This window comes from Corvus moneduloides, chromosome 2 (assembly GCF_009650955.1).
Source record: "Corvus moneduloides isolate bCorMon1 chromosome 2, bCorMon1.pri, whole genome shotgun sequence".
Classification (NCBI taxonomy): Eukaryota; Metazoa; Chordata; class Aves; order Passeriformes; family Corvidae; genus Corvus; species Corvus moneduloides.
Window position 1 is genome coordinate 16,437,579 of NC_045477.1, and position 19,613 is coordinate 16,457,191.

Genomic DNA, 19,613 nt, shown 5'->3' on the forward strand with positions numbered 1-19,613 from the left:
CTGTGCTGAGGACCCCAGAGCTGGAGGCAGCGCTAAAGGTGGGGTCTCGAGCAGAGGGGCAGAACAGGACAGCGAAGCAGAATACCCTCCCTGACCTCCCTGTCCACGCTGTGGGATCAACCCAGGACCCTGTTGGCTTTCTGGGCTGGCAGTGTATGTGGCTGGGACATGTTTAGTTTTTTATTCACCACCATCTCCAAGGTGGATCATGAAATGCACCTGTTGGTTGGAATGAGGATGCCACATAAGGGGAGCGAGAGCATGCAGTGTTCAGCCCAGCCTTACTGTGTTGGACATGTGCCACCAGGAACAGTGATGGCCCTGGGTCCCTTCTGCCGTGTTTCTCACCTTTGGAGGTTCTTTGTAGGGTTCGCTGTAGAGAGTGCGTATCCTTCTGCGTTCCAGGTATTTGTTATCAGCTGGGGAAGGCTTACTGGTTTCCCCCTTGAACTGAGCACTGTAACTGGTTTCATGGGTCATTTTCTCCTCTGGCGGTTTGTACTGGGGCTTCGCTTTTATCGCTTTCACAGGCTTGACGTCTATCCAGGGTCTGAACTCATTTCTGAAGATCAAAAAGGAAAAGGCTTCAGGAATTAAACCAACAGGAGAGCAGTGATAACATGGGAATGGAGTCTTGCACTGCTCAACCAAGTCTATGTGGAAAGGATTTTGCTTCCATTCGATCAGGTTTACATAGAAACTGGCTCCCAACAATTCATTTTTTACCTCATCCAAAACCCACTGACGCATTATGAGAAATTCAAATGAAACGCAGTCTATTAAAATCAGCCAGTCCTGGACACCCCTTAGCCACACCTGTAAGTAGAGATTTGTATGATTCCACCTATATTGCACCAAATTAGAAAGAACAGTTTTGTTAATTCCATACTAACAGATAAATAATTAAGACTAACATAACTAATTAACACAAAACCAACTTAGAGGTAAACTCAAGCAGAGCAGGGAATGCACAGTTTATCAGATACATTGAAAACTACAGCTTCTCTCTATTAACTGATAGCGGATTCCTGAATTACAGGGAAGAAATAACACCATCTTTCATTTCTTTTGGACTGAGCTGCAACTTCTGGTAGAAAAAGCCCCAAACACAGTTGAAAGTGTGGATCACTGTCTTCTGGACACATTCTGGTTCCCATCCACGGCTTCCTTCTCTTGCTTTTTGTAGTTCTTCCCAATGCAACATCAACAACCTTCCAGGTTTGAAGCAAACCATTTCAATTTCTCTCTGAAAATCACCATTCACCTGAGAATGGGGAAGGAGAAACCCTAAATGTGTTGCTATCTTAGGAGGTTGTACTCAGACATAGATCAAGACAGTGTTTTAAGGATCTAAACTCCAGTGGAAGCCAGGATCTGTCCTAACAGTGCTGATACAAACCCTCTGGGGGGTGAACTTTCCTGGGAAATCACAGAATTGCAGAATGGTTTGAGTTGGCCAGGACCTTAAAGCTCATCTCGTTACAACCCCCTGCCATGGGCAGAGACACCTTCCACCAGACCAGGTTGCTCCAAGCTCTTGCCTTAATTTCAGGACTTCCAAGGCATTAACCCTTTTAAGTTACAGACCCTGCCCCTCCTGCCTGTTCCACTTAACCACTTTTGGGTTGTATTACTCATTTTCAGCCTGGATTACTAGGTGTCCTGGTTTAAAAGACAGGTGTCTGCCAAGGAAGGTGGGAACCTGCCTGGAATGGGAAAGACGACTCCCTCCTCACTATTATAACTTTGAAATTATGGGGCTTTCAGGCAAAAATAAAGGAAAAGGAGTAACAATTCTTTACTAGAATATATATATATAAATATGTATAAAAACAACGCAGACAAACAACAACGACACCACTACCACCACCAAAACAGAAAAAAATCCCCAATAACAGCCCTTCTCTGCCCATCAAGCGATTTCCCCTTTGGTGTAGGTACGATCACAACCGGCAGTGGGCGCTGTTGGCTCCTGGTGAAGCAGAGGGCGGCCGAAGCAAGCTGTGAGTCTCCCCAGGGCGTAATGGTGAGAGAAGGTGGGGGGTGTTTCGGTTTTTCCCTGGCTCTCACGTGTCCCGAGGGTGTCCTGGCGACGGCAGTAGCAGCCGAGGCTCCAGTAAGCAGCCGCGAGGTGCTCCCTCCGGAGAGAGGGAGGAGACAGGGGCCACGTTTTCCCCTGAGGCGCCCATGCAGATGGTGGATCGTCTTTCTCCCAGACACGGCGGGTGCCGAAAGTCCAACGGCCGCTTCTGCGAGCAGTGATCTCCAACGGCAAGGAGAAATGGCAAGGAAGGCTCAGCTGTAGCAGCGAGTCCCCCTGGGCAGGAGAAGTCCAGCACCAAACCCACAACCCACAACCCTCCAAGCGAGGCAAAGACTGACCCACCCCCAGCTAAGAAACTGCCAACCATCACACCGCTTCTCCCCCTCCCCCAGAACCATTCTAATGATATGCCAAAGCCCTGGCTACATCTTTTGTCTTTTAAATCGACGTCCATTCACCATCTCTATGACAACAAATGGAGGAAAATTCCCTAAAGAAAAAAAAAAGAAAACCTAACCCCCAACACTGGGGAAATGAGCTCTGTGTAAGTGGGCTGCCAGTCAATCCCTTCCCGTAATACTTTTGAACATCTTAATCAGCTTCTACCAAATTTGACAAACGGGAATGGAGATACTCGGTTTCACTTTTATGAAGATAAGCAACTGGATTGAGCCCAGAGGATAAGGAAAGCTTAAGTATGGACATGCGCATGTCATCAGAGGATGCTAGGCTGCAAAAGGTCATCTGTTGTCCTGGCTGAAGACAGAACACCATGAGTTGTCCTAGCCCAGTCACCCTGCCTTACCTGCCCTGTCGTCTCTTGCTGCAAGTAAGGCGAAGTCCTTCCGCGAGTTCTAGCCCCTTGACCCAGAGAATACAAGTTGGAGCTCTAGTTGTCCTGGAGGAAGAGCGGGGGGGGTGGGGGAAAGACTGATACTACCTTTCCCTTTGTCCTTCAAACCACAAGCTCGGCTGTGGAGCGCCCATCTTGGTGGGTGTGTGCGTGTGTGTGTCCCTGGCATTTTTGGGTGTCTTTTTGTTCTGGGGGGAGTCTATGAGATTTAGCAATTTTGTATCTAGCAGGTTATTTTTGCCTGTTGCTGTTCTGCTTGTTAGTAAACTGTTACTTTTTCAGTTATCTACTCATATATGTTCCTTATTGGTGGAAAGGGATTGTTAGAACCTATAAAGGCAGACAACTCATTCCAGAGCGTTCTCCTTTAAATTGTCTCAAACCAAGACAGAATGACAAAGTTCATCTTAAACTCATCAGAAGATAAGAGGTGTCTTTCTAGGATCCACTTGTGTTCCAAAGTAGACTATGTATTTTTGAAAGGAATGAGATAGATTTGTCTTTACAAACTGTGGGTCTGCTGATAGGTAAAAGCTAGATACTGAGAGGTGAAAGAAACAATGGGAGGATTTCCACTGATTGATGAAAGGACTGAGAGGGATTTGTCTTTACAAACTGTGATAGATAAATGTTACAATATTGGCTTTCTGCAAATGTTAAAATGAGTGATGTTAAAGTAGCTTTATTATTGTGATATATATTATAATAGTGGCTTTCTACAAATACATGCTATATGTAAAAATAGCTTTGTTACAAATAGATGCTATATGTATAATGTTAAAGCAGCTTCGTTATAAAGACATAATAGTGAAATAGCTAATATAGTTATGCTTGTTGGTAATTGAACTGTCTGCTTGGTTGGATAACATCCAACCAACGTGTGTCAAAGACCCCTGCTACTGACACGCCAACTATCAGCAACTACCGCAGAAACCATGGACCAAAGCCCACTCTGAGGATGATAATAAAAACTGACTAAAAGCACAACCACGAAATGCGCATGCTCTAAAAGGGCGGACCCAAGGAAGAGCCATGCCAAACGTCCTGGAACATGTGAACTAGTTTAAGGAAAAGTTTGAATATGCATAATTGATTATGAATATGCACTAGGCTGATGCAATAGGACAGGTATGTAAAGGGTGTCCCCGAAATAACAGCTGTGCTCTTGGCTGAGTGCCAAGGCACCCGGAGCCGTGAATTTTGCTTTATTATCTTTGTCCCTTATAGTCCTTTTATTAAACTTTTAAATCCTAACAGGAGAGTGAACCTCATCTTTCACACAAACAAACTGTGGGTTTGCTGATAGGTAAAGATAGATACCGAGAGATGAAAGAAGCAATAGGAAGAACCATAAATTCCATAGGAAAAGCAAAAGGGTGGGTATGCATTAGAAGGGGGTCTGTATTAGGCGATTCGGGAAGTCTGTACCTCCCAAGTACCTCAGCCAATGGGGAAAAAGAGAGGGAAATGCGGCTGGGAAATTAGGATAGAAAGGAGGCTGCATCCTCTAACAATTTGAGAGACCCCAGGGGAATGCCCCATGGCCTCTCCCTTTATTCGAATAAAGTAACAGGACTCCTCTGTCTTTTTTTTGGACACAAACCTCTGGTGTTTGTGGATTAATTTTCCTGACATTTTCAATATACGGAAATAAATAAATAAAATGGTGGACTAATTTTCTCTGCCCATATCTATCTGTCCTTAAGATTTCTTTCCTAACAACTTCAGAACCAATTAGCTATTTTCTATTGTATTTGTGGCAGAAGTAGAAATCTCAAAGGTTAAAATCACAATACCTTTCCTCAAGATCAGTGAATGGGCACATGGGGAACATCCAAACAGTGTTCTGCAGCTGAGGGAAAGAGGTAAAATTCACATTTCTCACTCAGTGTCAAGACAGCTGAACAACCAGCCACCACTGGTCATCAGGTCAACCACAGACAAAGGATGAAAGCTGTTGTACTGCGGATGCAGGGAGTGGATTTTAAAGGTGGAACACAAACCAGGATTTATCCAATCTGCTGCTCAAAGAATGCTGGTTTATACAGAAGTCAGTTCTGAAGCAGCATGACTGTATTTCTAGAGCCTGGCAACTTTATTAGCAGCTGTATTATGCAAACATAAACATGCAGGAAGTGACAGGCTTTTCCCCCAAGCCCCTGTGATCTTGGCAGAAAAGGCACAGAAAAGCCTTGTACTCCCTGTGGGCTGTCAGGGAATGATTTCTGCAATAGAGCTTGGCTGTTAATGCAACAAGTCTCATCTAACTGAAAAATGAGACTGCTTGTCTCCACCCTGCTTTGCTGGTCTGAATGCAAATGTAACAATTCTGTGAGTACTCAGCTCCACTGTTCTTGGTGATCGGACTTGACCCTTGACTACATTATGTCTCCCAAGATGAGGCTTTGCACGCAAAGAATGGAATAACAGCCATTCTTAGGTGGATGCGCACTGATGCACTGTGTCTATCAGCTCTGGAGTAGCTCAGCCACAACCTCTGGAGATGGAGGATAGAAGGCTATTGATCTAGAAATCCCATACTTTGTTGACAAACAAATTCTAAATACCAGTATGCCACGTGGATTCAGTGCACATCTAGAAATAATGGGTGGCCCAGAGAAGCTGTGGCTGCCCCATCCCTGGAAGAATTCGAGACCAGGTTGGATGGGGCTTGGAGCAACCTGGTCGAGTGGAAGTTGTTCCTGCCCATGGCAGGAGGGTTGGAATAAGATGACTTCTAAACGTCCTTTACAACCCCAACCATTCTGTGATTCTGTGTTTATATTCTAAATCTAAATCTAAATCCTTTTCAGGCAAATGTTTTAACATCACCAGCTGTTACACTACAAACGGTCCCTTTAAGTATGTGAGAGTGCACGGGCCACATTCATATGGAGTCCTACCACACCTGGAATGGACCAGCCACTCCCTGTTGTTACCACATACACAGAATCAGACTGGTTTAAGTTGAAAGAGACTTATAAGCTCATGTTGTTCCAACTGCCCTGCCATGATGGGCAGGGACACTTCCCACTAGACCACTGAAACATCCAATGTGTCCAGTTCTCCACATCTGCCATCCAGAGCACACAGAGACAGCAGAAGGAGGAGAGAATCTCCACCATTTATGACAGCTACAGCTGGCGCAACAGGCTGGTCTCAAAGTCTATTTATGATATTCAGGCAACACATTAAGTAAGTGTTACTAGAATAAACACAGGCTATTCTCTGTCATCAGTGCCCAGGAACTCAACATGGTTAATTAGAACTAATTCCTAACTCTCTTCATCTTCACCACAGATGAGTGAGGGAAAACAACTTATTGGGAAGTGCCCTTGGAATATGCCAGCTCCTGAATCCAACCCAACAATTGCTTGGAAAAGCATCAGTTACAATGGGCCAAAATTGTAGCCACGAGTGTGGATCACCATATTTGAGTGTCAGGAAGAGGGAATTTCCTAACGCAGAGTATGAATGAGGAGGCAGGTGCCCTGCTTGGGGCCTGCATCTCTATTGCTTGTAAAGATGAAGGGGATGTCTCAGGAAGGTAACCTAAATCCCCCTTCCAAGTCTGATGACTCTCAATCAAATGTGTCTGATACTGTTTGATGTCACCATGACGTAGTGTTGTCCAAACAGTGCATGGTACAGCTACACTCTTTTAAGGCAGTTGCACTGTACTTCCTGTGCAATGCCCCATTGCTGGAAGGGTTCAAGGCCAGGTTGGACAGGACTTGGAGCAACCCGGTCTAGTGGAAGGTATCCCTGCAGGACAGGGGGTTGGAACTGGATGGTCTTTAAGGTCCTTTCCAACCCAAACCATTCTGTGAGTCTATCATCTGCAACTGGCCTGATTCACCAGGATCTTTATGTCACTCAGAGATGTTGTGTTACACGTTTAAAAACTTCTTATATGCAGCAAAGAAGTGAGAGGAAATTTAGCAGCTTTAAGAGGGTTTTTTTAAAAATTTTTTATTCTGGGTATAGTAAAAATATCTGTACTCTAAGATACCATATTGGTTGCTCCTGTAACACTAAACCTTATGCTGGTTTGGAGAAAGATCCTGTCATTCTGAGACATCCCTCATTATTGTTTAACATTCCAATACCAGTTTGTGGGGAAGGTGCCCAAAAGTTACAAATTCCTTAGGCAATCTCAAACAAGCCCTGAAAATATTGCTTTCCCCCTATTTTCAGAACACCAGGTCATAGTGGTGTCTGGAGCTTTGCAGAATTCTGCACATCAAATTAGCTCTTGAAGTATTCAAGGAACGTGCTAGAACCCATCCTAAAAGAGGTCGGTCTCACAGCTCACTTAAACCTTTGCTCAAGCAGCAAATATGAACCACGCACCAGCTCCAGTCTGGATGTAGCCAACAGGCACAGCTTTGTCCAGCTCCGAAATTCTTAATCGAAGGGATTTTAAATGCTCTTAATTTTGCTGAGAAAGATTTTAAGAACTGCTCTCTTGGCATGAAATGGAGGGTTGAACTGAAATAGCAGAAAATTACAGGTCTCCTGATTTTCTGCCTTGTTCTGGTCCCAGCCTTAGAAAGAATAATTAGAATCTACACGGAACGCAGTGCTGACCTGAAATGGCACTTGAAATAAAACTCAGTGAAAAAGAGTATGAGGCATCAGATGACCTTTAGCAAGCCAAGTTCAACATGAAAATTTCCCAGTGAGGTTAAAGAGAGTTTATCCATCTACAGACCTGATGAGAACATAAGGCTGTACAGGACAGGGCAGATGCCTTACAAATGTATAGGCAGCAGATCTTATCAGATGACAGTAGCCTCGGGAGGTAGTGGCCTGATCTATATGCATTAAAGCCAAGCCTGCTCTCCACATGTATCAGTGAACACAACACTGCTCTTGAGTGAGGTTTCATCCACCCTGCTTGTTTTAATTGCATTTTCCCCTTGACTGAGGATTGCTGAAGGTGGTGGCAGATGAAGGTGACATAAATACCCTCTTTCAGCCCAGCCAGGGTGCATTGGGGTTGAAATGAGCTCCCAGCTGACTCTGGAGATGCTTGTCAAAGCCCCATGTAGGCATGGATTGCCTTTATCTACTGATGTCAAAGGAAAGCCAAAAGGGGGAAGGCACAACAGGACAGGGCAAGGTTTAACCACTTCAAGGCTTCCACCTTCTATGAAGAACTTTAAAGAGAGGCTACATTTGCTCAGCAACAGCACAGGGTGTTTAATGTATTCTGCTGACAGTAGCTCTGCTGGCACTGAGCCAGGCCAATTCCCTCTTCTTGATGCACACATACGAAATAATGAATAATGCAGAAAAAGGAGATGGGGGACTTCATGGTGGAGTCCTGCACAGGAGGGATATTTCTAGCTTAATCTGGAAAAGTACATCTCGATGAAAAAAGAAAAATATTCAGATTTTTCACTGAAAAAGAAGATACTTTACAAAATGTTAGGCCTGAAGCATTTAATTAATTCTAAAATGAAAATTTAATTTTCTTTTTCAGTTTCTTTAATTCTTTACCATCCCATAATTTTTTCCTTATTCTACTCAGGACAACACCAAAGACTATGAATCCTCTTATGATGCAAAACATCAAAGTGCTTCACAAGGAGTATTTCAGAACGTCAGATTTCTCTTTAATGTTTCTCTAAACAAAACAGCAATGAAAAGAAAATACATTTGGGCCAAACTAAGTAGAAAATATGTCTGGGATTTTCAAATTATTTTGCCTTCCTGGAATACAGTGTCACTTGCTCTTAAGTATTCTCCAGCTCTTAAAGCAGGAAAAGAGATGTTTGGTGAATGAAATAGTGGGAAACCCAAATCCATGATAATGGCTGGTTGAACTCAGTGCTAAAGGAGGACACTGAACTTCAGTATATAATGAGATTTAATTCAGTCATGGCTGTTTAGATGGATATTGAGAGTATTCAGAGTTGTCTTCAGCATTTAACTGCTCCCAAAAAACAACCACGGGCCAAAGCAGGAGTTATTCCATGATGTAGGAATCTCCTCCAACCTCCCTGGGGTTGTCTGGTTCTGGCTGTGATTGGCCGAAGACGCTGGACTACATGGATTCCAGGCAAATTCAGCTCAGAAAGGATTGCTCAGATGAGGAGCAGGCTTGTGTTTCAATCCTAAAGCTGTTCTCTTTGCTAATGTGAACAGGAAGAAATACATTTGGACTCAGCATAAACAGGTGCATCCTCCTGCAAACACAACTGATTTTAAAGACAGCCTGATACAATAGTTTCTGCTCTGAAAGAGCCAAAAACCTGCCCTCTAACTCATTTCCAGCATCAAAGGAATGCTGGCCCATGCTGAGGTCCCTCATGTCATAGTAAACAGTGCAATGTGCTCTTGCCTCCCAGAGAAATAAACCTTAACTTCTGGGCTGGAGTGATTCCTTGCTTCTGCTGACAGCCTGACATTTTACTGCGACATGTCACCTGCACCCCAAGACACTGGAAGCTGGTTGGAATGAGTTTAGAGGAGGCAACGAGAGATGCTGTGAGGGCTGGAATCCCTCTGCTCTGGAGGACAAGCTGGAGAGCTGAGGTTTCACCTGGAGAAGGCTCCAGGAGACCTTAGAGCCCCTGCCAGTACTTAAAGAGACTCCAAGAGAGCTGGAGAGCAACTTTAGACAAGGGCCTGGAGTGAAAGGACAAGGGGAATGGCTTTCCGCTGACAGAGAGCAGGGTTAGATGGGATATTGGGCAAAAATTCTTGGCTGTGAGGGTGCTGAGGTCCTGTCATTGGTTGCCCAGAGAAGCTGTGACTGCCCCATCCCTGGAAGTGTTCAAGGCCAGGTTGGCCATGGCTTGGAGCAACCTGGTCTAGTGGAAGGTGTCCCTGCCAATGGCAGGGGGCTGGAACAAGATGATCTTTAAGGTCCCTTCTGACCCAAACTAGTCTGTGATTCTGTGATCCAACCATTTAATCATGGATATTGCGTTGCCTGAGTGTTAGGGAGGATGAAAGTTTGGTAAGAAAGTTTCACAGATAAGTAGGCTTGACAGAAAGATCTCTGAATGTAGAAACTGAGGATGAGGTAGAAATGGAAGCAAGTTTTGATATAGAGTAAAAGATGTTTTGCTGAAACACTGATCGCTGAGTAACTGAGAAGGCAAAGGTTGGAGATGAGTTGGAAGGAGATTTTTAGGAGTAGGACAAAGGTATGTGACTACAACAAAGGACATGTTTTTCACCAAGTAAAATAAGTCTCAGGAAGAGCATAAGTAAATAGAAAAACATGTCTTTACCAAAAGAGAGATATGGCAGGCAAACAAGAAATGTCGATGTAGGAAGAAAAAGAGAGGTTTGAGAATTTTCTGTTGTAAGCTTAAATTGTAACTTACTTACTCTTGTGATTGGGTAATAATGACTATAATATGGTGATGGTAGTAGTTATGATAGGCTATAGGCAAATGTAAAGGTATTGTGTATGGTGCTTATTGGTTGTTATGTATTAAGATACTCTGCAAAGAAAAGTATATAATGCTTTGTAACGTGAATAGAAAGCGGCTTCAGGTATGCCTACAGCTGGAGCTGGCAGCTGTAGGGCTGGCTCTGGATACTCACTCCCTGAAATGCTGTAACTTTACCTATGCAATAAACAGCTTTCAAGAGAGCCGCCTGAAGTCCAGACATCCTTCGTGAAACTTTCTCCTATACCTGAGGAACATGGAATGTGGGCTTTCAAGAAGGAAGAATTACTGTGCAGGTTGTCATGACTAAAACATCACAAAACCAGGACTGAAGGTGATGGTGAACACTGCAGAAGGCCAAAGAGCTGAGTGAGAAACATAGCTGTGGGTGAGTAACTCTATGAGTAACAGCCCAGCCAGTGTGTAGAGGTACATGTATGATGCAAAAGGGTGAGATAAATCCTCACACTCAGACTCATCTAGGCAGCTTTGTCACACAAAATCAACTTTGTGAACCTCAGGGTAAACACCAGCACCCCCCAGATTGTTTCCTTCTTTCCACTACTGCCTTCACGTTAGATCTGCTCTCCAGCTTCCCCTGCACTCAGTTCCTTGTGCTGCCCAGCCACAGGGAGAGCGTAGTCTGAGCCTCATAAAAGATATCTATCAGCACCTGCAACAGCCCAGGAGCCCAAAGCCATCCCTACACCCTGGCAGCTAAACACCTGCCAAAGGGAGCAGCATGGACTCTGGGGAGCATAACACTGGGAGATCCCACAGCAGAAATCCCAGAAACCAGGAAAAGGTGTATCTGGGGATCTGGAGAGAGGTTAAACTAAACAATACTGAGACCTCCTGGTGTGAATCACCACCTTGTGGAAATCTTCCAGTTTATACCACTCTGAACTTCCCTGCATATTATAAGCTTATGGGTCCTGCTAAGAAAGGGACACATGCTGGCCATTCCATATAGTAGTTTTCATGCTGTCTCCACATAGGCTCAAGCGTGTACAGATGATAAACTCGATATTGGTGTCAACAACGAAGCCAGCCCATCCAGCCTGCTGGAAAAGCTCCCAGGGCGATCACAGCCTGAGCTTGCTTGCAGAAGTAATCCATCTGCAAATGTCATGTTCACCCCTGGAAAATGGGTCAGGATCAGGTCAAAGTTCTGCCAACATCCCCTTTAAATGCCTGTATGTCTATTCTCCAGTGGGTTGGTCTAGGAGCAGCAACTCAGCCCCCATGTCCTCCAAAAGGACAAATGACTAAAATCTGCCACACAAACAAACAAAGCAGTTCACAGCATGGATGCTTTGACACAACACCATATTTATCGACAGAGTGCTGTAGGATTGGGAAAAGTGTTGCCACAGGCTGATCTGGATAGGCTGCAGGAACCTGAAGAGCATGAGGAGAGCCTGTAGCAGGACTTCTGCCCCTGCCACAGGAAAGCTTATCTGTTGTTTGTTAGCAGGCACAATAACTCAGGGCATCTTGCTTCAGAGCACCACATAAGCCCTGGTGAAAGACAGTTTTGCCTTGTGAGTTATTTTGGTGCCATAGGATTGATGCTTTCAGCTGACAGTAAACATCTTGCTGCGGAAGCAGATGTGGGAAGGTAAGCTGAAATTTCTGACTGACAGGCATTTCACTTTACAAACTATAAAAGCTACACCATATTTTCACAAAGCAGAAATCTTCTGCACATTCCTCAGAATGTGTGGAGTCTTCTCCTGAAATCGGGATGCTGACTTTCATGGTTACTCTCCTGGGGGTTGAGTGAAAGGACTTTATGTACCACCTCATCAATTGGTGGTAAATTACATTGATTCCTAACCTAGGAATTTCTTTGCTAGCTATAATATAGATACATTTATATAATGCACTGTTTTATGTAATCTAGTAGTGGTTCTTTGTTTTATCCTGTGTAGTAAGTAACTCTGTTTAAGGCCTTTTGTCTGTTAATCTCCTGTCTATTCAATAAATAATGCATTTTATAATAGACCTGATTGGCCATTCTTAAGAACTTGCAAGACAGAGCTTTTTAGGTGGAGGTCACCTGAGTAAAGCTGCTGCCAAAAATCTCAACCTAAGGCAGGGCTTGTCTAACACTCTCACTTGATCCATAACAGAGCCAAAGTGCTCTTTTGAGAGTTTGCTGGGCCAAAGAGCATCACATATATGACTCTCTGTTCAAGACAACACACACAACTGCACAGAAATATGGACATGTGAATTAAGTAGGCTCATCTATTAGGGTCCCAGGGATAAAAACCCTTGAGAAGAAACCTTCATGTTGGGAAAAGTGGAAGAAATTGCAAAGACAACATAGCATTGGAAATTCTTCTCCTCTCTAAGTGCAGAGATTTTTTAGTGCAATTCATGGTGAATGCAATGAACTAATTCAAATATCCAATGGGATGCAGAGAAACTGTCAGCTGCCTGCCTCTGCTCATCCCCATGCAAAAAGGGCACAATGAATCACTGAATCTTTAAGAAAGACAAAGCCTTCTAAGATCATTGAGTCCAACCAGTCCTCCAGCACTGCCAAGTCCACCACTAACCCATGTTTCCAAGTGCCATATCTACCTGGCCCTGTTAAATCTATCTGTTAAATCCCTCCAGGGAGGGGGACTCTACCACTGCCCTGGGCAGCCTGTGCCAAGGCTGGACAACCCTTATCTGATGGCCTTGTGAGCCTTTGGTTCTAGTGGGATTCTTGGCAGAGAGATGTTTTCAGCACCTCATTTAAAGTGTCTGAAGACAGAAACTGCAGATGAACTAAAAATGCCTTATTTCAGTTCATCAAAAAACTTCAGCACATGCATAGTGGCCCTTAGCTGCTCCACAGATGTAAATATGGACAATAAACAACTTCCTGAATCGAGCTTCATACTGCAAAAGCTACATGTGAATCCACGATGTGACTTGTAAGAGGGGAATCTGGTGCAGCAAGATGTGCTAATGAACACATAGGAAAATGAAGATTGTTAGGCCAAATGAAGCAATTGCATTTCACAAACTCATAGTGTCATCAGTCTTTGACAGAGATCCAGCAGCAGGATGGGGAGAGAAGCCAAAGGCATCACCTTTCAGCAAAGACAGGACAGATGGTTGGTTAAAGAATTGAAGAGCTACTGCCCAAGGAGATGAAGGACAAGTGCATCTCACTGACTGGCAGCGCTGACAACAGCTCTGGTCCAAATTCGTCGAATACTAGAACGGTTGAAGGGACCTTAAAGCTCATGTCACTCTTAATTGCCCTGCCATGGGCAGGGACACCTTTGTAGTGGGTTGAACCTGAGTTGATGGACAGTCTTTTAGACTAATGACGCTTCTCATAATTTACATATTTAAACCGCACGGAAAGGCGCGATTTCCCTTTTGTCCCAGCTCGCCTGCTGGACGGTGCGGGGGGCTCCGAGCGTCCCGGCCCCGCCGGGCCAGGCTGGGGCCACTGCCCCTTCCCCCTTTCCCAATGCCGCGGCAAGGACCCTGGGTCGCTGGGGGGGGGGGGGGACTGTCCCAGAGCCGCAGGCAGCTAAAACCAGCCATAGACTGCTCACAGCTAAACCCATGCAGCGCGGCTTCTGGGGACAGGCGGGTCCCTCTCCTCTCCATGCGGAGCCGGCGGAGTCAACGGGAGCCGGCAGAGCCTCCTGTCTGCAGCCAGCACACTTCGTGCTGAACTGAAGAAGACACCATGCAGCCAGCAGCACAAAGGGAGCAAGCCTTTTTCTACCATAAAGCCTGAACAAGAACACTCTTCAACATGGCAGCTTCAGAGTCAGAGAGGAAGAGAAAGTGAGCCATGTGAGACGAAGCTGGAAATGGCGACGGGAGAAAAGAGGGCAGTGCCGCGATTCTGGCGCGCAGCTTAAAAAAACTTCTTGCATGCCGTGGTAAGAAACTGTAATACCACAAACTGTTTGTCTCTTTAATCCATTTGAAGAACATGGGGGGATGGAGAATCAACGTGTGGCCTGTGAAGATTGTGAAGAGTGCCTATGCCAGGCTATATAGAAGCAGTGAGAGGCTTCTTAGAGACTTGTGGCGAAGAAAGCCTTCGTGTGCAGGCAAAAAATAACTTATCCTTAAAAAGATGAATAACCCCATGTGATGGCCTATGTCTTGCAGTGTGAAGGAACTGTGAGATTTTTCATGGGAGAGATGTTCTACACACAGCAGATTGATTGTTTCCGGGCGGGTCTGCTGTTGGTGGCAGTTTGGGAACCACGTGCAACTGAAGGAAAACCCTTTTTTCCTTAAGCATAAGAGAGAGACTTTTCAAGAACTGGAACACTGACTAACATCCCATGTTCTGTTATCCTTTGTGTGAGTTGGGTAAAAGGAGAGAAGTGCTGGAAGGGGGGGGGGGGGGGATTTGCTTTAATTTCTTGTTATTTCTCTTTACTTTTAATTCTATTAGTAATAAAACTCTTTCATTGTACTGCAACTGTTTAAGGTTTGTGCCTGCTTTCTCCTAATTCTTACCTCACAGAAGGAAAATAAGTAAGTAATGAATATTTTGAACCAAAACCACTACACTTAATTGGTGTTTCTGCCCGGTTTCGAACTCAACCCACTACAACCTTCCACTATACCAGGTTGCCAGAAGTCCCACACAGCCTGGCCTTGAACACTTTCACGGATGGGACTGCCACAGCTTCTCTGGGAAACCTGTGCCAATGTCCATTCACACTGCTGGGGGGGAGTTCATTAAGTCCATTTACTCTCATAGTGCTGGGCAGGGACTGCTGGGGATACCCCCTCCTGCCGAGACTTTATGGGAAGATCTGCTGTGAAGCTGCTTGAGCCCATTGTCAGCTCCTGTTTCCTAAATCCTGGCCCTTCTCCAATATGTGATACTGCATGGGAACTGCGAAGTTTGTCCTTGAGGCAAAAGATGGAGATGGCTGGTGCTTGTGACCACCAGTAAGATTTTGTCTGAATTTCTTCAATTATCATCCAAATCATGGATACAGAAGGATGGGTCTCCCTGGAGAAAGGTCAGGACATCACTGTTTGACAAGAAGTAGCTTTTCTGATGCAGCAGTATAATTCGACTTGCTGTATTTTGCTGCTCCCTGCAGGGAATCATTACTTCCCTTCTTCCTCAGTGTTGCTCTTCGATTTCATTTCTAGTCTGCATGACAGTGTAATTGCTCACATGGGAGTAGAAATAGATTAACCAGTAAAGTGGGTAAAGAAGGAAGATGGTGAAAATTAAATAGCTGCTATATTGTTTTGCCACTCCATTGATGATTTGGGCAATATTATCTGCTCCTCACTACAGTAGCTACTATATGACTGTATCTCAATATCCTTTAAATGCTGATTGTGCAGGTGTCCTAATTTAACTGTACACATGAAAAATGGAGAAATTAGTTAATCACATGTCTTGTAGTGATTTATGATGATCGTCTATTCCATGATCCTCTGCTTTACGCCCAAAAATGGTTGTTGTATCTTTAAGGCCCGGGATCGGGTGTGTGCGGGGCCGGGGAGGGGGGAGCTTTGAGCTCTTCGGCTGGTTTGTCCAAAGCCTTACTACCCAGGCGTTCCATGGGCCTGTGCGGTTTGGTTTTGCATGGCTAGCTTGGTTCTGTTGGCCCAGGAGAGAATCTTTTTCCTTCCCTGGCCTTAGAGAATCTGCAGCAGCAATCTTTCAGCTGCCTTTGAAGTGAACTGAACAGCTGGTAGACTGAGACCAGAGAAGCGCAACTGGCGGCACTGGGAGACGGATCGCTCCGTTCCAGCCCCCAAACTTCGGGAAGCCAAGACGGGGAGAGAAAGCACAGCAAGAGGCTCCAGCCCAGCTGCTTCGTCTGCTGTGGAGAGGAGGTTAGCGCCAGAGAGTCACCGAATTTTCATCTGCTGCTCAAACTGCTGTGTGAAGCTCCTGTTTGGTTTTTTCCCCTGAGAGAGAAGCTGGCGCCATTTTGTACTGCATGTCGTGAGCGGGTATTTTCCTTGGCATTTTGGGTTTTTGTTTCTGTGTGTGTGTGTGGGTAAGGTCTGAAAGTTTAATATTTAGCAGTTATTTACTTTTTTCCCCCCTTGCCTTGTGGGCATTCTGTTTGTTAATAAAATATTGGGTTTGAGGGTTTTTTTACTTTCAGCCATTAATATTCATTTCCTATTGGTGGAAAGGGAACCCTTTTAGAGGAGACGACTCATTAGAAGGGTGTCTTCTCCTAAATTTGTCTCAAAACTGAGACATCGCAATCTGAGTTTCAGTTAATATACGAAAGCAATTCCAGTATGGGCTTTCACAGAAGAACTAGTCACCTGGTTTCAAATAGTTTACATGTCCGAGGTGGCAACAAGGCAAATAAGAGGAAAAGGGAGGTAATGGATAGGGATCTCCATGAATATTCATGGCGGAGACATTGAGGAACAAAGACCTTGAGCACTAAACAAAGAAGCAGTAAACCAAGTCCCATGGCAAAGTTAGCACCCAGAATATCAATTGAATTGCAGAATGGTTTGGGTTGGAAGGGACATTAAAGACCATCTTGTTCCAGCCCCCTGCCATGGGCAGGGACACCTTCCACTAGACCAGGTTGCTCCAAGCCCCATTCCACATGGCTTTGAACACTTCCAGGCATGGGGCAGCCACAGCTTCTCTGGGCAACCTCTGCCAGGGCCTCACCACCCTCACAGGAAGGAATTTCTTCCCAATATCCCACCTAACCCTGCCTTCTGTCAGTGTAAAGGCATTCCCCCTCGTCCTGTCACCCCTTGTCCAAAGTCCCTCTCTGTGTCTGTTGAAGCCCTTTTAAGTACTAGAAGAGGCTCTAACGTCTCCCCAGAGCCTTGACCCTGTGGTAATTAAGTTTTTCGTGGCACTGGGCTGGAGCAGTGACACACTGCTGAAAGTCCAATGCAAAGAGAGTTTTGAATACCACCTACTTCTTCTGTCCATACTGCTCGTGACAGGTAAATTTATCATCTAACTCTGCAGTGGTCTGGCATTCCTGCCTCCATCTTCAGTGACTCTGCAGAGCTGAGGGAGATGCTGATGTGAGATCACAGCTCTAATTGCTCTCATGCCAATGGATGCCTACAGGATGGACAAGCCTGCAGCTCGGCTCAGAGACCAAGCAACCAGGATAGCCTCTTGTTTTCTGTTTGATCACTGCACTTGGGGTTGTTTTAACAACCAGGTACCACCTAAGTGATCTTAACATCTTTGACATCTCAGAGCCTCCAAGCCAAAAGTGCCTCCTGTGAAAGCAAAGCACACACACATGCTTAGGGTCCAAAGACACCCAATTTTATCCCATTTTAGTGTATAAAGTAAAATACAGACATATAATCACAACTTCTTGTATTTATATATGCCTTGGATCCATAATATCATATTCTTCGAAATGGAAAGAGAATTCAAATCCATGATGCTTTATCCATCCTCGAGGCACATCTTCTAGTGGCACTCCCACTGTGCAGAGGTTTAAAATCATAGAATCATGGTATTGTTCAGGTTGGAAGGGAAAGATCATATAGTCCACCTTCCCTGAAATGAGCAGGGATATTTTCAACTAGATCAGCTTGCCCAGATCAGGTCATGGTTTATGGGGATAAATACAAATAAAGTAATTTAAAAAAAGCATAATACTAGTAAAATACATAAATTTTAATATATACAATATAAACATTTATACATACTGTATAAAATGCATAGTAATAAAAATACTGTTGCAGATATTTTTTGCAAGAACTACTCTGGCAGAAAACCCTTGAATCCATCCACTGAGGCACCAGGTGCAACACAATGAATATTCCACAGCAAACATTTTTGCAGCTTGATTAGCTGCATTTCCCCATTTTCAACCATGTTCCAAGTGTGTAACACAAGTCAGGAATAGTGAGACATGCTACACACAACATAGGCAGTGTGACAACAACACATCCTTGAATAATGCAATACAGATGTGGATGAATGCAGATTAACCTACATTTGGTCCGATCGCCCGCCTCTGCCATGCTTGTGTGTGTGTGTATTTGAGCTTGTCCTATTTCTTTACAAAATTTTATACATATTTATAATGAATCTAAAGTATTTTTTAACATTCAAAAGTGTCAAGCCAGTCACTGGCTTTGACTGAATTCTGCTTGTCAGTTTATGCTTTCCTGCGCAATGCCCCCATTGAATGTTTCTGTTGTTGAAATTAAGAGACTGTAATTCTTTTCAACTAGAAAAACCATAACAGATCTGGGTGTGATCTAAGTAGATGAAAGAAGAGAGCTGAGGTTTGAGCAAAGATCTTAAAATAAAGGATTACTAACCTAAGAGAAAGGCTGAGTTGAATTTCCCCTCCCATCTTTACCCTTAAATACTGTGCTATTGCAAAGACTGCAAAATCCAGTTATAAAATTGGTTTCTGCTGTAGACATTAAGGTGCAGTGTTTGCATAACATACATGGAATTACTGGAGAGGAAATGTGGATTATTCCATTGAAATCACCCTTGGTATGAGGAAGGTTGTTGTAAAAAGCACCATGAAAGTCTAGGACAAGGCAGAAGGGGTTTAAACTGGAAGAAGGATGATTTAGATTAGATATTGGGAAGAAATTCCGCCTTGTGAGGGTGGTAAGGCCCTGGCACAGGTTGCCCAGAGCAGCTGTCACTGCCCCATCCCTGAAGTGTTCAAGGCCAAGCTGGATGTGGCTTGGAGTAACCTGGTCTAGTCGAAGGTATCCCTGTCCATGGCAGGGGGCATGGAACTGGGTGGTCTTCTAAGGTCTCTTCCAACCCAAACCCTTCTGCAACTCTGTGACTAAAGTGGGATGAGCAGACAGTTTCAGAGAACAGTATGGGAGAACTGGGAGGTGGGAAAGCTTTGGGAAGAGACAAAGCTTAAAATGCCCATGCATCCTTTTAGGAAACCATACAACACACCAGCACAAGTCACTGGGACTGTGTTGGTGTAATGGGGAGCAGAATAAGGGTCATTAAAGTTTATCACTTTTAACATGTAATACTCAGTTCATTCCACTTCCAGATAACATATCTTTCTTTAGAAGTGATCCCTGCCAGAGGGAGGCACAAAAGTTAGATGAATTGCAGGAAATGATAGAATGGTCTGCATTTTTCCACCCCAAGCTTGGGAAACTGCCAGGATCACTTAAGCATCAATCATGTTATGGGGAGGACTCACAGACTCCAGCTCTTTACGAACTAGATTAGTCCCATGGTACCAAATCTGTAAATACTGGGACCACCAAAGCTGTGTCGGGGGAGTATGGGGAAGAGACAGCAGAAGGCACTGGAACAGATGGCTCTATTGTGAAATCT

The 19,613-nt window shown here is 44.5% G+C and overlaps 1 protein-coding gene across 1 annotated transcript in view; it reads right to left on the reverse strand.

Moving 5' to 3' along the window:
- The window catches only part of MAP6 (microtubule associated protein 6), a 49,212-nt gene that overhangs the window by 7,497 nt on the left and 22,102 nt on the right, over nt 1–19,613 (reverse strand). The window contains exon 2 of the mRNA XM_032097700.1: nt 349–562. Within this exon, the coding sequence (XP_031953591.1) occupies nt 349–562 (214 nt within the window). The remainder of the gene's footprint in view (nt 1–348; nt 563–19,613) is intronic.